Genomic DNA, 22,034 nt, shown 5'->3' on the forward strand with positions numbered 1-22,034 from the left:
CTGGTAAACATTTCGAACATCTTCTCTTAAGAAATATATTTAATTTTTTGTTCTTTACCATTATTTAATGTATTAGTAGTAAATACAGTACAAACTGTTATCACTGCTTTGAAGAGCTTTCTCAACATTTGATAACTACTACTGAACAATTTCTTGCTGTTTTATCGCTTCATCGTTCAAAGCCTAATTGATCAAAGTATTTGTTTCAAAGTCTACATGAAAAAACGTAAATGCTCTGTATTTCAAAGGTGATTCTAGCAAAACATCAAGTGTGGTACATTTTTGGAAAGTAATTTTGAGCTCTTTTAAAATATTCAGGAATGTACAGGGTGTAAAAAAAATGTTTTCCATCAATATGTATTGATATCTCATTTGAGAAAAGTTTTTCACGTCATTGAATTCTACGTACAAAATTGCTTTGGGAATGTTTTCATAGAAAGAAAACCTTTTCATCAGGCAAATAGTAACAGCAACTCTTCGATAATGCACATTTTTGAAAAACATGATGTAACTTAGAAACGATGATAAATATCGATATGCGGTTTTCACCATTAAGTTGGTCACATGGCCATTTTTCCACGAAAAATACATATTATAGAGTAAATCAATTATTTTGGAATGTACAGAACGTATAATATTATCATAAATTTTCGAAAGAGGTTTTTTTTATTTTGATCAATTGTTTTTTGTTGATTATGCAAGACGACTCATCTTCGAGTAATGACGTCATCATCATTGTATTTTATGATTGGAAATTCTGGTGGTACAAGCCATGTGGTTAAAGGACATTTTGGAACTGTGATAGGTGAATTTATTAACTAACACACGAACGACGTTTATCAATGATGAAATTTATTAACACTAAAACACTATGACTGACGAAACACAAAATATAAAAACGCCAGGTGGCTTTGACTAAACGGGCTGTTTCTCCTACACGAGAAAGAGATGTTACCAGTTCGGAGGCTTGACTCAAAAAGACCTATTTTTCTAAGATTTCTTCTCACCTGCGGAAGCGGAAATTCAGACCAGACAACACAAATTTCGGGTATTCGACTACTGGATTCTCGAGTGTTCGATTACAGTGTTTGATTTGGATGACTGCTTGACAATAGAGAAATGAAATGTTTTTATACTAAGCGGTGGTAGGAAAAGTCCCTACAGACACATGGCTTTTACCAATAATCCATAATTTTAAAACAGATAATGATTTTTAGTAAATTTAATTCAGTAATCTTCTTTATATTTTTGGTTAACGGAAAAGACAGATATCAGTGAGGAATCAACCTCTTTTGATGTAGTGACTTGTTTGATTGTATTGACATGTTTCAATTGTTTGAATATAACATTCTTTTCGACACTGCCATCATCACTAAGAGTAAGTTGAGCCCTTTCATGATAATTTTTATTTTTGTATTGTACTATTATCACACAAATTTTAAAGCTTTTCCTTGAAGATGATAATAAATTCTATCGAAATATTGGAATAGCTTGTGTTATAAGAGTACACTTCCGTTCTGACAAAGAAATGTATCTATATATCTGTTTAAAAATATTTTTTCCGTTAATCAGCTGTCACCCCCATACGAACGACAACTCTCAGAAGTTGAGAAACTTGTGCGAGCTAAGGACCAACGAGGTCTTACCTTTTAACGTGTGATTCCTAACACGGGTTCAGGGCTATTCAAATTCGTAGATAGAGTGTCGAAATGGAAGGACTCCAATTCGACCATTTATTGCGCCATTAATTTTTTTGTGTATATAAATTACTTCATTTCCATTTTTATTACAATCATAGTGTTCGTTACGGATGTTATTATTGCTATCATTTCTCTTTCTGCTTATTAAAACACATATAATATATTCTTGATGTAGATATATTTCAGATAATCATAAAAGGTTTTCTTATTCGAAGTTCATTGTAGAAAACGCTCAGAGCAATAAAAAAATATGAATAGGTACCTAAAAATGACAAAACAAAAACTCTCGGAAAACTTCACGGTACATAGGGAGATGTAAAAGTTACTATTGTGTTTTTATTCAACTGAGTCAACCAATTTCCAGGTCCGTAATTCAAAATGGAATAATTTACACAATTATAATCAAATATTACCCAAACATCCCGAAATTTACAATTCAATTTGATTTCTCAGTATGAAGTGAATGTCGACGATACAAAAAATACAACAAAATATACAGGTCCGTGTTTAAAAATTGAAAGATGGGGGTGGCCCAAACCCCTTCTGGCAACAATGAAACGAATTACAGAAAAAAATAGTTTCTGTTATCTAATGCAATCTTTTGTTTCAGAAGAATGTCGATATGGCAAAGGGGCATGGTCAGAATGTGATTCAAAAACTAATCAGCGAAGCCGAACGTTGACTCTGAAAAAGGGAAACCAGACAAGTTGCGAGCCTACCAAAACTATTCAGAAAAAATGTAAAAAAGGTAAGGTATATTTTCATATTCGTACAGCTACCTTTTCCTCAAATTATTATTTGTTCTGTAAGCCACGTCCAAGCATTCGTTTTGAAAAATTAGCGATATTATTGGTGGGTTCACCAAAATATGACAATATCCTTTAGCGGACGCTAACGTTATTTTGAGATGGGTAGTCCTGGTCCATGGCTTGTTTTCTCAGTTTTTTTTGAAAAGAATTAAGTCGATCAAATCTACCTTGTAACCGTATTTCAATAGAATTGAAATATCGAATTGACTATCTTCTATTGAATTTCACAGCATTACCTAAGAGAGCCTTTTGTATCGATCATGATGAAGAAACTGATAAAAATCAAAGCAATAATTTTACTTCACTCAATATGATATGATATTTAATTCCACTCCACACCTAACATTTATTCTGATAATAGGGGGCCCAAGCGGGGATTTCGGGATTTACTAAAGCGCGGCAGATTAATATACAGGAAGATAGCTTGTACTCGGTCAAGTACCTACACCAAATATGAGTCACATATATAAGGCCGCCTGTGAGGGATGAAGGATCAGATTAGTAAAAAAAAATTGATCACCAGAAATTCTCGAGCGCGTCAGATTAAGGTAGGGTGAGTTAATTACCTGCTAAAAATTGTATATTCCAGTAATCTGACAATTTGAGAGTGACGTAAAGAAAGGGGAGGGCAGCAAAGTTGTGAAAAATAACGTCATTTCGACATTCTCGAGCGTAGCTGTTTTTTTTTATGTTGAAGAAAATAATTCAAGGATAACGAAAAGTATATAACGATTTCCGCAAGCCGAAATAACAAAAATTCGTCGATGAAGTTTAATGCGTGCAGTTGTGTGATACCTATATTTCCCTCTCCGAGTTTTTATTCCTCGATTCTACATTCACTTTTTCTCTATCTATTACTCTCTCACTCCGTCCCCACTCTGAATTCTGTTGCCATGACGCCATCACAGCTGATCACAGAGACTCCTTCGTGATGAAGATGATGATTAATTATTCAATTAATTGATGAATGTAGCCGTTACTACGTGGTAGGAAATCATAATGAAGAAAAGAGAAATTGAACATTCTATGTTTTTTACCACTTTTATTTGTAACTAACGTTATAATATATTAGGACATTTTCAAACTTATACAATATATGAGTTTGAAAATGTCCTTATAGGACGAAACTGCAGTAACGTAAAAAACATAGAAAGTTTCGTTTCTCTTTTCTTCATCAATTAATCAATTGAATTCAAAAAATTAAAATTTTTCGAGCGTTTTTTTGAAATTATTTTCTTATAAATACAAGTATTGTACTTATAAAACATATACTCATTTATTTGCATGCTATTTCCTGAGCTTTTCAATTAATTAAGTTCAATGAATTGAAAAAAAAATAAAAAAAAACATTGTTTTCGTCAGATTGAGCGAATCTCTCTAGATAATCGTCAGATTATGAGACAGCACGTCTAAAACATAAAGATGAATCATATATATCTTAATCTGACGCGCTTGAGTATTTCAATATGGCGAATTTTTTTTGCACATCATAATAATGGCCTCGAGTTTGCGTCACATCCAAATCGTCTGATTATGGAATGATAGCTTTTTTTGTTGCACTCAACACTACCTTAGAAAATCTGACGCGTTCGATTAAATTTGTTTTCTTTTCACTTTTAACCCTCACGTACAACCACCCTCATCATGCAAACGATCAGATTAACATACCAACATTATTGAAAATACGTACGACATTGATGCTATCAATATCTGACGCGCTCGAGTATGTCCGTGCAACAGTATTTTTTTACATATTTAAAAATCTATAGCCGCTTCCCCCACCGATGAAAAGGTATATATTATATAACATTTTTTTCTCCTTATCATCTAAGCTTTGCAACCTAATATGTCTCAATGACACTCGAGTAAATCCCCATTTTGCATCGTGGGCTCCCCTGCTATGAATTATGTACTACACACACTATTTTGATTGGCCATTAATTCTGTTCTCCATAATTTGTATAGATGAAACTTTCAATTTCGTTTTTTTTCTGCTTCGTCCTGATGGAAATATTTGATCATCTTTTATTTACTTCAATCTCTTGTCTTACCTTCCAAAACTTCTCAACACCGCTAACTCCTAACTCAACAATCCATTCAAAAATCTAGAACTGTTCAACTCATAATCACTTCTGTTGGAGTTCCGCTTTTCCCTAATTACCTGAGTTAATATCATTTTGATTAAATGAATGCCGCATTAAAGGGTATAAATGAGTACCTCATGGCAAATAAATGCAAACTGAGTAAAATGAAAACTTAAGGCATGATTATGACAACAAAATATAAATGGAACAACCTTGATTTAAATAAAGTAAATCTACAAATCGATAATGAAAACATTGAAATTGTGTTATGTATCAAATATCTTGGATTCCATTTAGATAAGTTATTACTTTTATCTGTCTAAAAAAATATAATTCTTTGCAAGAATTTCTGGAAATTTATCCACTCACTCTAAAATTACTGAATACAATGCGATTATCCAACCACATTTTGATTACTGTGCTTCTATTATTTTCTTGTTTAATCTAACTCAAACATCACAATTACAAAAACTTCAAAATCGCCGTATGCGAATTGTTCTAAAAGTGAATAGATTCACTGAAATCGGAAACATATTACAAACTTTGCGGTGGCTACCAGTTTCTTTACGGTTGTATTACTTAACTATGACATTTATATATAAAATTCTGAATAACTTACCATCTTCATATTTTTCTGAATTAGTCAGTCTAAATATGCCACAAATATGCCACATGAAATCATACTTATGTGCATTTATGCAGAACATATAGGAGAAGTGCCATGAATTCTTTAATTTTCAAAGGGTTTCATGCATACAACGAATTACCAAATGTAATTGAATCTAGTCCATCATTGTATATTAGGGTTACTTATTTCAATAAATATATTCTTCTTCTTCTTCTACCAAAGTTGTTCAGAACAACTTGAACTCCACGAAACACATAATTGATTATGCTGCACTTCGTTACTCTAAATTAACAGCTAATTAGAACCTAAATCCTCATTTTATGTACGTTACGTTTCAACACTTCAACAGTGAAATGGAAGATGAACAAATAACGCTTCAAAAGAGTTGTCAATAATGATAATAAGTTTTATGATAGCTCTTCAACAAGTGAAAACAAATTTTTCCTAGTCCTTTCTACTGAATATAATAACATGAAGCCATCTTCAGAGATTTATTGGCATTTTAGAAAAACTAGTGAGAAATTCAACTTCCTTTTAAATTCAAAAGAAACTCGAAAACTGTAGTTAAATCGGTTTCACGAAAACAGGAAGAAGCAGAGGAATAATTATGATTAAAATCGGTTATACGGTAATATAGGTCTTTGACCTATTTTCTGAACAATCATACACAATCAACTAATTACTCTCGAAATTACCTAGAGATCAGAACACACATAGCAGAAAGCACATTTTTCCATGATTTCATGGAATCGATCGAGCTAAAGAGTCAGGTAACTGGGAGCTTTATAAAACCACTCTAACGATATTCAACAAGGAAATTAGAAAGGCAAAATGGGAGTCTTGGAGGAAGTTCTGTGAGAGTATCTCAGATTTACCTCGCAGCACAAGAATTCACAAGATCCTCTCTAGAGAGCCGACTGCTGAAATTGGGTCGCTAAAACGACCCGATGAAACATTTACGACCTCTAGTAAAGAAACGTTAGAGCTTTTGATGGAAAACCACTTTCCTGGAAATCTGACTAATAGTAAAGAAACGTTAGAGCTTTTGATGGAAAACCACTTTCCTGGAAATCTGACTAATAACAACAAACCGTTCATCTTCGAGGGCGCTAAACGCCCAAAAAAGAACGACTGGGACGTCGCAAAAAAGGTTACCACAGCACCGGCAGTTGAATGGGCTATCAAGTCTTTTCAGCCTTTCAAATCTCCTGGAGAGGATGGTATATTTCCAGCTGTTCTTCAAAACGGACTGGAAATAATTTTACCTATTCTCAAAAAATTGTATAGAGCTAGTCTGGCATAGAACTATATACCATCCCGTTGGTTGGCAGTAAGGGTGGTATATATACCTAAAGTAGGCCGGAGAGACCCACACCCCAAATAGGTGCGACCAATCAGCCTTACATCCTTTCTGCTGAAAGAACTTGAGAGGATACTGGACGGACATATCAGGAGGGTAGCATTATATGCATCCCCCGTGAATAACCACCTGTATGCTTATCGAACCGGCAAATCAACAGATTCAGAATTAAACAACCTCGTTGAGAAAATCTCCCAGTTCACTGACAACAAGGATATTGCGGTCGCTGTATTTCTTGATATTGAAGGAGCATTTGACAATGCACTACCTGAATCTATAGGATTGTCTCTGGCTAGGAAGGGTATATAATCGACCATAACGGGCTGGATCTATGCCATGCTAGTAAACAGAACTGCAACTACGCCCTTCAAGGCAAGGCTATCAGGTTCAGGGTCACCAAGGGCTGCCCTCAAGGTGGGGTACTATCTCCCCTTTTGTGGTCGCTCCTGGTGGATAGTCTGCTTGATGAGCTCGACAGAAGAAAAGTTGATCTGCAAGCAGGTGACCTTGTCATCCTAGCAAGTTCCACGTCGGGGAGGGTGGTAGGGTAGCTTGTAATATTCTCCAAAGCGCGTTGGACGTTGTTCACAGTTGGTGCCTGAGGGAGCAGATGTCTGTCAACCCCAGCAAAACTGTGTTAATCCTTCACCAAGAGAAGAAAATTGGAAGATCTAACGCCACTCTCCCTCAATAGTGTGGTCGTTTCATTTGGAACGGAGGTGAAATATCTTGGCATTGTCCTTGAACGCCCACTTGGAGAAAGTTTTACATAAAACCAGACTGTCTCTATGGACATATCGAAGGATTTGTGGTGAAACTTGGGGTTTAGGTCCCATACAAATCCATTGGATTTATGTGATGATTGTCCGACCAATGATCACTTATTGTGCAATTGCTTGGTGGCCGAAGGCTTTACAGAAAACGGCCCAAGCGAAGCTCTCTGGCTTACAGAGACAGGCTTGTCTGGCTATTAGTGGTGCCATCAGTACCACACCGTGAGCGGCCATGGAGGTCTTTCTAGATCTACCCCCTCTCCACATTTTTCTGGAAAGAGAGGGTAGATGGACTGCATACAGACTTGTGCACATTGCCAATTACACAAATCAATTCAATGCAGAGTGCAACAGACTGTTGGTTGACATTGGAAATGACCTGTAACTTTATGGCTCCAACTGTCAACTAAGAACCGCCTCATGAAGTACTATTCCCGAGTAGAGAAGACTGGATCCTCCGGGAGAAGGAAATATTAAGAGCAGATAGTTGTTGGTTCACAGATGGATCAAAAACACTTTTTGGTTCTGGTGCAGGTGTTTTCAGTCGCAGACCCAGGACAGAGTTATCTACCTGCCTAGGAACTTATGCGACTGTATTTGAAGCGGAAATTTACGCTATTGAATTGTGTGCGGAGAGATTGAATTAATCCAACATCACTCACAGGTCAATAAAAATATTCTCGCTGTCAAGCGGCGTTGAAAGCTCGTGGCTCCTACCGAGCGACGTCTAAATTGGTAGCAAACTGCCAAAAACGACTCTCCCCGATAGGAAGACTTAACAGATTGTCTCTGGTCTGAATTCTTGACCATACTGGCCTGTAAGGCAATGAAGCTACGGACTCTCTTGCAAGGGAAGGTGCTGCAAGCGGCTTCATTGGACTAAAACCTGTCATTGGCATCGCTTTGCGCTTTGCCAAACAAACACTGAACACCTGGATGGCAAGAAGATTTATGGACTTCTGGCAGAATCTTCCAGGATTGGCTCACTCCAAGGCGTTTATTCACCCTCCAAAGCTTGATTCCAGTTGTTGGACTACAGTAGGGATGAACTACGATGTCAAACAGGCCTTCTTACAGGTCACTGTCATTTGAATCATCATATGCAGAGACTTGGACTGTCGAAAGACAGTGTGTGTCGCCTCCGTCTGGAAAAGGATGAAACAGCAGAGCACATACTTTGTTCCTGTCCCGCTGGGGACCGAATCAGGTTCTTTGAGTTCGGCAGATCCGTACTCTCACCATCTGACCTGAAAGACCACTCACCATACAAACTAATCGGCTTCGTTAAGAAGCTGGGTTTATTTGGCCGAGTGTGAATAGGTATGAGCCACAATAAATCCTTACGGGTTGCGATGGAGGGTCGAATAGACCCACTCACTTTAGACATACCTACCTAGGTCTCGTGAATTCAAGAGATATCTGCACTATTTGCAAAATATTAGATAATTTATCACATTATCTTTGGAAGCCCTTGCAAAGGAGGGTGTGCAAGCAGCAGAACCTGTCATAGGTATCGCTTTAGGCTTTGCCAAACGAAGATTGAACACCTAGGTGGCAAGAAGATTAATGGACTTCTGGCAGAATCTTCCAGGGCTGACTCACTCCAAGGCGTTTATTCACCCTTCGAAGCTTGATACCAAACAGTTGTTGAACTACAGTAGAGATGAACTACGACGTCTAACAGGCCTTCTCATAGGTCAGTGTCATGTGAATCATCATATGCAGAGACTCGGACTGCCGAAAGACGGTGTGTGTCGCCTTTGTTTGGAAAATGATGGAACATCAGAGGACATACTTTGACCTTGAAGACCTCTCACCATACAAACTAATCGGCTTCGTTGAGAAGCTGGGTTTATTTGGTCGAGTGTGAATAATAAACTCTTGCGGGTTACGGTGAAGGGTCTAAATGATCCACTCACTTTTGACCTAACCTAACCTAACTCATTCTCCCTTAGGCAGATTCAAGCTAATAAAACCTGGGCTAATCTTCCTCGACCATCAGAGGATGAAATTTATCCGTCATAGATACTTTCGAAAATCAAATATTAGAAGGAGGTTCTCTCTTCAATTATTCCAGAATGGAATCATTGAAAGTTACTACAGTCTTATTATTTTATCATTTATTTTTTTACATCTCAGAATTATACGCATTGCACCATTTCCTAATTTTTGTAAAGCTTTAATGCTGTTGTCTATCCGAACAAAATATCACAATAAGTCTAAACTACAAAATGATCGATCGTTAAAGAACTATTAGAAACTCATAATAGGGGAGCCCAAGCGGGGATTTCTGGATTTACTAAATCGCGGCAGATTAATATACAGGGGGATAACTTGTACCCGATTAAGTACCTCCACCATATATGAGCCCCATATATAAGGCCGCTTGTGAGGAATAAAGGATCAGATAAGTGAAAAAAATTGATCATCAGAAATTCTCGAGCGCGTCAGATTAAGGTAGAGTGAGTTAATTACCCGCTATAAAGTGTATATTCCAGTAATCTGACAATTTGAGAGTGACGTAAAGAAAGGGGAGGGCAGCAAAGTTGTAAAAAGTAACGTCATTTCGACATTCTCGAGCGTAGCTAATTTTTTTTATTTTGGAGGAAATAATTCAAGGATAACGAAAAATATATAATCTGACGATTTCCGCAAGCCGAAATAACAAAAATTCGTCGATAAAGTTTAATGCGTGCAGCTGTGTGATACCTATATTTCCCTCTCCAGGTTTCTATTCCTCTATTCTCTATTCACTTTTTCTTTATCTATTACTCTCTCACTCCATCCCCACTCTGAATTCTGTTGCCATGATGCTATTACAGCTGATCACAGAGAGTTCGTGATGAAGATTAATTATTCAATTAATTGATGGATGTGGTAGGAGATCATAATGAAGAAAATAGAAATTAAACTTTCTATGTTTTTCACCACTTTTATTTTTAACTGACGTTTCGTCCTATGAGGACATTTTCAAATTTATACAATATATAAGGACATTTTCAAATTTATACAATATATAAGTTTGAAAATGTCCTTATAGGACGAAACTGCAGTGATGTTAAAAAACATAAAAAGTTCAATTTATCTTTTCTTCATTAATTAATCAATTGATTATGAAAAATTAAATTTTTTTGAACATTTTTTTAAAATTAGTTTCTTATAAATACAAGTATTCTACTTAAAAAACATACACTTAGTCATTTGCATGCTATTTCCTGAGCTTTTCAATTGATCAAGTTCAATGAATTGAAAAAAAATAAAAAATATTGTTTTTGTCAGATTAAGCGAATCCCTTTAGATAATCGTCAGATTATGAGACAGCACGTCTTAAACATAAAGATGAACCATATACATTTTAATCTGACGCGCTTGAGTATTTCAAAATGGTGAATTCTTTTTGCACATTATAATAATGGCCGCGAGTTTGCGTCAGATAGAAATCGTCAGATTATTGAATGAGAGCTTTTTTTTTGTTGCACTTAACACCCCCTTAGAAAATCTGACGCGCTCGATTGAATTTTTTTTCTTTCCACTTTTAACCCTTACGTACAACCACCCACATCATGCAAACAATCAGATTAACGTATCAATATTATTAAACTTACGTAGGACATTGATGCTATCAATATCTGACGCGCTCGAGTATGTCCATGCAACAGTATTTTTTTACATATTTAAAAATCTATAGCCGCTTCCCCCACCTATGAAAAGGTATATATTATATAACATTTTTTTCTTCTTATCATCTAATCTTTGCAACCTAATATGTCTCAATGACGCTCGAGTAAATCCCCATTTTGCATCGTGGGCTCCCCTGCTATCACTACGTTATTCGAATGATATATTCTAGTTTTCAGATCATCATCTTTTCATACCCTTTTTTATCATAAATTTTGTTGAAGACTTTCATCACAGATTACCTGTTACTCTGAATGAGTATTTCTGCAACTTATTATTCATCTATACTATGATACTCACAATCTCTGAACATAAAAAACACATTTTCCGCTTCACTAACCTGAAAACACCTTTTCCTCTGATCATTCTAACAACTTAGAATTCCTACATGCAGCTGTTTGTCGTTAAATCAGTCACAAACTGGGTTTATTTTATTTGAGGGATTTGGGCCTTCACGTAGATTTTCTAATATGATGAATGAATTCGTTATTCAACAGAGTGATAAACTTGCATCCCTCTACATGGGTGGTTTCGAATAATACAGAAGAGGATAGGCCCGCAAAGATATCAGTAGTTGGTAATTGCAGATGTTTCCAAGTCTCTAAACACAGCTTCTGAGCCAATTTACTACAACCTTCACATCTGGATTGATGCGAATGTATTTAAAATATTTAGGTTTAGGAATTGCACTCAAATATTAGACTGTAGGGTCATTCAGCTGTTAATATATTTTTATGTGGTTAACTAAATGACTCCTCTATTGAGATTTGGAAAATATATCCTAATTTCATAAACTACACCTCACGATTTGATCTACACAAACTTTATTTGAAAAATATATATCACATGTTTCGCACAGTAGCTTTATCGAGTGACTTGAATACTTCAAGTTGCTTCTTACACAAATATTTTTGATAAAGCTACCGCGTCAGCGAAACATGTGGTGATATATATTTTTCAAATAAAGTTTGTGGAGATCAAATCGTGAGGTCTAGTTTTTGAAATTACTATGAATCTTCATCAAGTAACGTCCGAATCAATCAAAAAAATACATCCTAATGTTATCAACAATTTCGTCATTTTAAATATAAAACTCTTGGGAAAAGTTTGAATCATTATTATTAGTTAAATACAAAGAGGTATTATTCATGCATGATATAATAAAACAAACATTTAAAAACCGTCAATATCAGAGAACGATCGAAGTCGATCAACAACTTGTCCGAATACATTACGTAATAGATGGTGAAACAAGGCAAGAATAATTGCCAATGAACCTCACTTAGGAACGTAAGTTCAAGAAATCAGTATATATCCGGAGAGAAGTGCATTTCAAATAGCTCCTTAGAAGTAGATCGTACTACCCGTCCTGAAGACTAGTGCTGAAATTACAACAGACCAATAACAGAGTAGTACATTGAATGTTTCAGAAGTCAGTCAAAAACATTAACACACTTCACATTTCAGAAATCCTTTGAAACCTGAAAAATATAAAAATTTTAAAGGAGAATTTTATACTCTGACATCTATCGAGAACGTTCAAAAATAAAGCGAGCCAAAGGCAAACTACAAGCATGTGTTTTTATTAATTTATGACCAGACAGATACAACTAGATGAAGAAAATTGTTTGGTTTGCCACATACAATTCCAACTTTGAGAACTTTGGTAATTGTAACCTTATCCGCATAAATATTCAAATCATTCTACTTCCAGTTATAACCTTAGACGGTCCTGTCCAGAAACCTGATGACTTGGTAGTGGAATTTTCCAAATTCAGATAAAAACAAATGAAATCAACGTATTGTTAGTCCTTGGCTAATTAGCACGAATTGAGTATTGAACAAAATGTAAAAGTAATCACATGATGGCCAGAGGAAATTGAATTGTTTCCCTATTTTAATTAGGTTTTACCTAATTAAGTACCGGTATTTCAAGTAATTAGTGAAATTGATGACTATTCGCATTCAACAAAGTTTTGCAGAAGACGAACATTTTATTTGGATCCAGTCAGTTTTCTAATGGGTGAAGCTTTCAGTAGAAAACTCTTCTTTTTCCAAAGTTTATCAATTTTAACATGGAGAAAAGGTGAACGCGAAGTTTCAGCCAGGAATTCATAATTAAGATAGAAGTTGTTGTATTTCTGTTATGACCAGTAACTTTTAATTGGGAAAATTTTTTCAACGCCCCTGCAGATGATACCAGCGATGCCTATATTAATCGATAGCAAACACTGTCAATATTGATAAAAGTGATTAATGATAATGAAAACTGAGTTCTGCATTATACAGCTGCCGGACCCCTACGAACGGCAACCCATATAAGTTTTCACGAGAGTTGTAAGATGTTAGGTTGGGTCAAAGGTGGGAGGGTCTATTCAAGCCTCCAAAGGTTTATTATCTCACACCCATTCACACTCGACCAAATAACCCTAGCTTCTTAACGAAGATGATTAGTTTGTATGGTGAGTGGTCTTTCAGGCAGATGGTAAGAGTTCGGATCTGCCAAACTCTAAAAACCTGATTCGGTCCTCAGCGGGGCACGCACAAACTATGTGCTCTGTTGTTTCATCATTTACCAACAGAGGCGACACACAATGTCTTCCGACAGTCAGAGTCTCTGCATAGGATGATTCAAATGACAGTGACATGTGAGAAGGCCTGTTAGACATCGTAATTCATCCCTACTATAGTCCAAGAACTATTTGGTATCAAGCTTCGAAGGGTGAATAAACGCCTTGGAGTGAGCCAATCCTGGAAAAGTCTGCTAGAAGTCAACGAATCTTTTTGCCATCCAGGTGTTCAATGTTTGTTTGACAAAGCCTGAAGCGATGCCAATGTCAGGTTCTGGTCCGATGAAGCTACTTGCAGCACCCTTCTTTGCAATGGAGTCAGCAGTTTCATTGCCTTCCAGGACAGTATGACTAGGAATCCAGACCAGAGGCAATCTGTTGAGTATTCCTATCGGAGAAAGTCGTTTTTGGCAATTTACTACCAATTTAGACGTTGTCCGGTAGGAGCCAAGAGCTTTCAACGCCGCTTGACTGTTCGACAATATTTTCATTGACTTGTGTATGAGGTAGAATTCTTCCAATCTCTCCGCACACAATTCAGTAGCGTGAATTTCCGCTTGAAATACAGTCGCATAGGTTCCTAGGCAGGCTGATATATCTATCCCGGGTCTGCGACTGAAAACACCTGCACTAGAATCTGAAGGTATTTCTGATCCATCTGTGAACCAACAGCTATCTGTTCTTAATATTTCCTTCTCCCGGAGGATCCAGTCCTCTGTACTAGGGAACAGTACTTTATGAGGCAGAACGTAGTTGATAGTTGGAGGCATAAAATCAGAGGTCATTTCCAGAATGCTTTAACTTCCAGTGTCAACCAACCAACCAGTGTACCATGGATTTGTACCATTGGCAATATGCACAAATCTATATGCAATCCATCTAGCGTGTTTCTCCAGAAAAATGTGGAAAGGGGGTAGATCTAGAAGGATCTCCATGGCCGCTGACGGTGTGGTACTGGTAGCACCGCTGATGGCCAGACAAGCCTGTCTCTGTAAGTTAAAAAGCTTCGCCTGAGCCGTTTTCTGTAAAGCTTTCAGCCACCATGCAATTGCTCCATAAGTGATCATTGTTCTGACAATCATCACATAAATCCTATGTATTTGTTCGAGACGTAAACTCCAAGTTTTGCGACAAATCGTTCGACATGTTCATATGGCTTTGTGTAAAACTTTTTCTAAGTGAGCGTTCCAGTTGAGTTTTTATCAAAGACAGTGCCAAGATATTTCACCTCCATTCCAAATGGAATGGCCTCATCATTGAGGAAAAGTGGCGTTAGATTGCAATTTTCTTCTCCTGTGGAGAAAATTATCAAAGCAAGAGAGTGATAGAATTTCAATTTGTGCGAATCCTAGAGGAGATAGAAGATACGTATAGAATACACAGAACAACCAAAAAAGACACTCCCGCTCACAGAATACCGTGCAAGTTCATCAAGTCCAATAGCTGGGATCGAACCTGTCACGTAATTTTACTCAAAGGGCCTCTCACTCGATACCGCCTCGTTAAAGATAGAAGTCATTCTTTTTTACACAAATTGTGGGGTTATTGATGCAAGATCGAAGAAAATTGATATTTTGAGCCCGCTTTCTATGGAATAAAACGTTTATTCTCTGCTGTACTACAGTCAGGGCCCCCGTAAGGGCTACTGGCGTCTGTGTGCAAAAAAGGATTTTGGCGCCCCTTAAGGCATTTTGGATCATGTTTTTTTATTTATTTTTTGAAGGTAGGTAGGTACTTGCAATAAAGCAAAAAACTGAACTTTAGAAGTCATATTCATTTGTAGACTAAAATATCAAAATGAAACAAACAGAATAAAATCATAACAAAATAAATTGAAATAAATTCTTGTTCACACTCATTTTAAAGCATGTACTTTACTAATAGGATACAGACACGTTGTTTATAAATACTAAAAAATAACCCGAAACTAAAAATCACATTACGAACAAATAACAGAAATATTGCCTATATAATGTCTACATAATAAGATATTTTAAAAAATATGCAATATGCAGATACTTCTGATAAAAAATACCTAGGTAATTTCGTAATAAAATAAAAAATGATAGCTAGGTACGACAGAAAAATACAAAATAGCTATTGTAGCAGCGATATTTTCCGCTAATATCGCTAGCCGAAGCGTTGTCGATCTTAAATAATTTTCAATGATTTTTAACTTTGAAAAAGATCGCTCGCCAGACGCTACAGATACAGGCAATGTCAGAAGAATTCTTAGTGAAATGTTTAAGTTTGGAAGGGTGGAGATTGAATTGTTTCCAAATATATATTGTAAAATACTTAAGAGGTCAGTATCATCAGGTAATGAAAACAAATTTAACCTTAAGTAAAAAGCAATTTGTTCGAGCCCATTCACTTAAACCCTTTCAAAAATAAAGGCAGAAAAAGTATTGAACTAATTTGATCTTATAGCCCTTAAAAAAACCTACAAAATGGTTTTCAAAAAGATCGATAGCATAAAAACTAAGCGAGTCATTAATAAAAAACCAATTATTTTTTTAAACTCGCACGGGGTCTTTGACTTTTTGACTATATTTATGTGCTCCTAGAGCCTTTATTATGTCAGATAGAAAGAAAATGTTTTATGCTTATATTTGTTTGCTATTTGGACTATTGAAAATAAATTATATTTCTTCTAATTGTTTCCATGGCTTTCTCTGCAATTTATTTAAGCTAATATAACTTAAAAATTTAAAAACAGCTCACTCAAATGCCCAAATGATATCAACATATATATTTTTCAAATCAGAGAAAAAAAGGCTTTTATTTTAGCGCATAATATACAGGGTGTTTTCTTAATGTGGATGCTACCTATATTTTTTCATTTTCGATGCGATTTTGTATTCATCTTATAACTTCAAAAGATAATATAGGAAAACAAACCTACAACTTCTGCTCAAAACATTTTTTTCTACCTGACATAATGAAGGCTCTAGGAAGCACGTAAATGTAGTCAAAGACCCTGTACATGACATTTCAACTAATAAAAAGATATTTGGGTAAACAAAATATAATTATAACCAGTATCCTATAAAGGGTTAATGTTGATAGTATAAATTGAAGTAGGGACCACTTACCAATTTATAAAAAATCAAACCGTTGAAATTGGAGTCAGCAGGTATTCAGCATTTGATTTTTTAGAAAAAAAGTAGTTAACAAAATATTATACAACACAACACTTGACAAAATAAAAATAACTTTAAATGTAATAATTATTAGGATTACTTATTTTTATGCACTTGTTGCACGGTCCAGTGAACTAACCGGTTTAAAAACGCCTCTGGCGATGCATCATCTCTTTTATAGCGCTATGGGCATTGTTCATGTCTAAACAGGAAAAATCACCGCCTGACATGTTCTCGCAACATAGGAATCGGCGTAACTGGATGATATACTAATAAAATTTCGTGTGTATTCATACCTAATCCTATTTAATTTCTCAACTTTCATTTTAGAATTAATTTTTGTTTTTTTTTTAATTATTGCAATTTTTGACCCTAGATTTTGGCGCCCCTAAAGGATGGCGCCCGTGTGCATTGCACACTTTGCACATATGGTAGCGGGGGCCCTGACTACAGTATGAAAACTATGATGAAATACTAGCTGAGTTTATAGAAAAAATATAAAAGAAGCTTCACACCAAGTTTATTCTTCAATTAACCTAGAAAGATGTCGTATGATGTGAAGTTTTCATTAAACAGTTTGCGAAACCACTGCACATGTTTGACTATACACAACGTACACGCCTAATAAAACTATTGTACATTAAAACACCCGTTGATCTGCTTCTCATCCAGCTATGTAGAAGTTCATACCAAGTATCCAAATGGAACAAGCTTCAACTGACTTGGAAACTTCATAATTTCGATCAGGCTCACCTGCAAGACGAATATTTTTCATCAAAGGATCAAAAATATGTTTTTCTAATGATGATTCTGAAGACCTTTCAGATATAATTCACAAGTAAATATAATATTGTAATTATATAGTCATATTTGTATGATTATTTAGTTATAATTGAATAATCATTCATTTGTTTGCATTCCTTAATTTTGCAGATTAACTTCATTTCAAATCAATTATCATATTTATGAATGTTATAATTCACTGTGGGCATATAATATCATCAATTTTCCATAAATACAGACAACATTATGAAATTCATTCTTCGACTATTACTGAATTTGATGATTCCAATGAGATTTGTAGATTCGACATTAAAATCTCTGAGCTGATAATTTACAGGAAAGGAATATTGATTTCCAATAATTCCCAATTTCCTAATATGATGTTGGCATTAAGATTTATCGCTGTGGTTTAAACTGAAAATGGAGCTCCGAGCAAAATATAGGAATTTATAGCTCTGCTCTGAATTTGATGGAAATTTTACACATTTTGCTCGTGATGATAGCAAAATTTAATCCAAATTGATTATCTACTTTCTCTATTCTCTACACAGTCCACTGCTGGGGATAAAGAAAACACCGGACATTTTCCATCAACTCTCGGCATTTGAAGTGCCATCAAGCATTACTGATATTGTTGAAAACTCTGTTTCAATTGAATCTCATTTCCACAATTGTGTATTCATTATAATAACGGAACTGTCTGCACTTCAAACAAACCTGTTACTCCAGTCCAGGAAATGTTATTGACTCGAAATTTTAGAAGCTATGAACTTCAAGAAAGAAGTATCTGAAATAACTCAATTTATTGTTTCTTACCAAATACAAATACCGAATATTTTTATAGCGATTTACAAGAATTACTCTGGTATAGTCGAATGTCAAGTCACACTGTATAAAATCCAATAGGAATAAATTCATTATTTCGGTTTCTGTACATATTAAACAAAAATCAGGAAACACGTCAAATGTGAATTATAGTTTGACATTCTTCCACGTTAAAATGCCACCCCTGTCTTCAACCTCCTCCTAAAGACAGGTACAACCCCAAATTTTTTAAATGTGAAGTATAGGTTCGTGATATATCGTTTGAAAGGTTTATTCATTCTCTATTCAAAAATGTTATCGCTTTTAAGTTTATTGAAACAATTAAGATAAAATAAATTAAAATCATGAGGTTACCGAAATTCAATAAAATACACTCAAAGCTTATTGCAATATACTCAAAACTTATTTCATATTGAAGTATTGATAATAAGAAAGTGAGCAAAAACCAATTTTATTTTTAGATGGTATCCTTTAAAACACTATAAATAATTTCCGTGGCAACGTTACTTTAGAATGCCTGGTCAACTTGTTTCGTATGTTACAACATTAATAATAATAATAATAATAATAATAATAATAATACATTGAAGACCTTGGCTTATCAAGGCGCCTGACCTTCGCTCTTCTCAGGTCGAGTGGGCTGAAGTAGGAAACTGAGGGGTTCAGCATGGCTTGCCTGGATGGTATCTTCAACACCTTAGTCTACCGCAGTCGCGTGATGGGTATAGAGGTTCCTGACACAAGGTGCAGGGCCTACCCTAATGCACTTGCTATCAGCATGTCCAGCAAGTGCGGTCTCGGCCTATATCCATCGACATAACGCGGCCCTAAGAGTGTTATATTACCATCTACGGCACTCTTACGGTATTGACGAGACACCGGTGTTGCCCTACGCTCCGGGGGATATTGAATCCGTTGTGGAGAACGAGAAGTGCCAAATTTTTGGAACTATTCGTTCCCCACCCTCAGGCTCATACAAGCTAATAAGCCTGGTGTGGTCCTTCTCGACCACCAGAGCAAAACGATATTTGTCATGGAGTTTTCAGCTCCTGGCGAGACGAATATCGTCAGAAAAGAGAAGGAAAAACGAATGAAATATCGAGATTTTCTCTTCGAACTCCGCAGACTCTATCCAGATCACTCTGTCAAGATGGTTGTTCTGATTATTGGAGTCCTTGGTGGAATGATGTCCTCTCTACTCTCGAATCTTAAAATCATACCGGCTTGCCGCACTGAGGCAGAAATCTTAGCCGCACAGATGCAGAAGGTTGTCATTCTTGGCTAAGTATGCTTGCTCAGGACACATGATTCTCGGACCCAATGATCACTTACCCCACGGCGTAGGAAGTGGTCTTTGGTTGATAATACTAGCGCGCCCTCCCGAATGTATCGGGGCTTCGGGGGATAGGGCCTGACCAGCGCACACTACGATGAAAAAAAAATAATAATAATAATTTATTTCCCAAGAGACAAAATATTGAATTGAAATAGTCAAGTCTAGAAAAAAATATACAAGGTAGATTCAACAAGTTCACATTCAGAGCTTTGGAATACCAAGACTCTCCGTTAAAAATTCTAAACACATAAAAATGTTATAAATGTGAAATTTAACAGAAACATCAAAGACAATATTCTCATGAGATATCTTCCGAAAAAAATTCATCTGTTGATAGTTGTCGGTATTTAATTTCAAGTTTAAAGTTCGTTAACTTCAAGTCTGACAAATGGTTAGATTAACGGAAATGCATAAAAAATAAATATAAAATATGAATGATTGGTTACGGAGATGAAACCCAAACACAACAGGAAGTATCTTGCTAATTTTGTGAGAAATATCCTAATTTACCGCCCATATCTCAAGCAACAATAAGCAAAATGGAGAGTGATGACTAAAATTAGATGTGATGCGTGAGTTTGAGGAAAACCCACATACATCGAGTAGACAGATATCCACTACATTCAATGTTAGCCATACATCCATAGTAAACATAATAAAAGAAAATAAAATGCGTTGCAATAAAATGATACCTACTCAGGAGCTCATGGAAGATGATTTTCATAGAAGAACTTACTTTTGTGAGCAAATGATGGACATGTTGGATAACAAAACCATCCAATTAGATGACGTTATGTTTTCTGATGAGTGTACTTTGTCTCTTAACGGTCATGCTAATCGGCAAAATTACCGCTACTTGTCAACGGAAAATCCTCAGTGGATGGGAGAAGAACACACGCAATACCCTCAAAAGGTTAATATTTGGACAAGGATTGTAGGAAACAATATCATTGGCCCCTTTTTCATTGAAGGCAACTTGAACGGCGATAACTATTTGGCACTACTTCAAAATGATGTAAACCCTCAAGTTCCAGTGAATACGATATGGTTTCAGCAGGATGAAGCACCACCACATTACCAAGTTGATGTCCGGCAATACCTCGATACAACATTTCCTAATCGGTGGATAGGGAGGCGAGGATCCATTGAATGGCCAGCGCGATCACCTGATCTTTCATCATTAGATTTCTTTTTATGGTGATATGTAAAGAGCAATGTGTACAAAACTAAACATTCAGGTTTGAATGACCTAAAAGAACGAATAACACTCGTGATTAGGTCGGTCACGCCTGATATGTTGAATAATGTTAAAAGACAGTTTTATTTGAGATTAGGATGTTGCCAAGACGTTCGCGGTGAACGCGGTCAACTTCATTAACATCCATAGTTCTTTTTCGTATTGTACATTTCATTACGTTTTGCATTACATTTTAGGTTTTGAGTGTATTTTATCAAATTTCGGTAACCACGAGATTTCAATTTATTTTATCTTAATTGTTGCAATAAACTTGTAAGCGATAATATTTTGAATATAGAATGAAGAGGCCTTTCAATCGACATATCACAAACCTGTACTTCCCATTTTAAAAAATATGGGTTGTAGCTGTCATTCGAAAGGGGTTAAAGGTAGGGGTGGCTTTTTTACGTTGAAGTATGTCAAATTATAATTTACATTTGAAGTGTTCGGGATTTTTTTAAATATTTACAGTCACAGAAATAATGAATTTATTCCATTTTATCTATTACATTATTTAGGCTTAGAATATATTATCTACCAAATGTTCAAACACTATTAGTTAATTACTACTATTTAGGCACAAAACGATCTCATTCTGAGATCAGACGCACTCAATTTGTAAAAAAAAAACATTAATGTAATGAAACTGTGTTATTTTTATCTTCAATAATGAAAAGAAATTGTTCGGCTTTGATATCTTGACCCGTTTAATAGTTCAAAAGGGGGAGTATTTACGCCCACACTGTATATGAGCGTGGCTTCGCCAAACTCTCTGTCTCCTTTTTTTAAATGTTGAAAATTATAAATGTATAAAAATCCAGTACTGCCTAAAACATTTGCCAAAATTGATATAGCAAGTTTTGTAATGACTCGCCTGGTATACTTTTCCCCTATTCTATAATAAATTCTTCAAAAGGAATGCGGTGATGAAAGGTGTTCTGTAGGTCGTTAACGAGCATTTCCTGGCGATGAAGAGGGTTTGATACTTTGATTTTCAATGAGTTAGCCGAGACGTTCATCAAGCTTAATTAGTTGAGCCAAGTAATGAAAAGCGATGCTACAAAGCCACCCTTGTGAATGAGTTGGTCTTTGAATGAATTCACAACGA

The 22,034-nt window shown here is 35.7% G+C and overlaps 1 protein-coding gene across 5 annotated transcripts in view; it reads left to right on the forward strand.

Moving 5' to 3' along the window:
• The window catches only part of LOC111513297 (uncharacterized), a 472,097-nt gene that overhangs the window by 379,336 nt on the left and 70,727 nt on the right, over positions 1–22,034 (forward strand). For 3 of the 5 annotated variants that reach the window (XM_074173613.1, XM_074173608.1, XM_074173611.1), the window contains exon 3: positions 2,311–2,448. In XM_074173613.1, coding sequence (XP_074029714.1) covers positions 2,311–2,448 — 138 coding nt within the window. The remainder of the gene's footprint in view (positions 1–2,310; positions 2,449–22,034) is intronic. The other 2 variants (XM_074173609.1, XM_074173612.1) reach the window with 1 other exon arrangement.

The sequence above is a fragment of the Leptinotarsa decemlineata genome, unplaced genomic scaffold (assembly GCF_025532065.1).
Source record: "Leptinotarsa decemlineata unplaced genomic scaffold, Ldec_3_MD MMD2_tig00000251_RagTag_RagTag, whole genome shotgun sequence".
Lineage (NCBI taxonomy): Eukaryota > Metazoa > Arthropoda > Insecta > Coleoptera > Chrysomelidae > Leptinotarsa > Leptinotarsa decemlineata.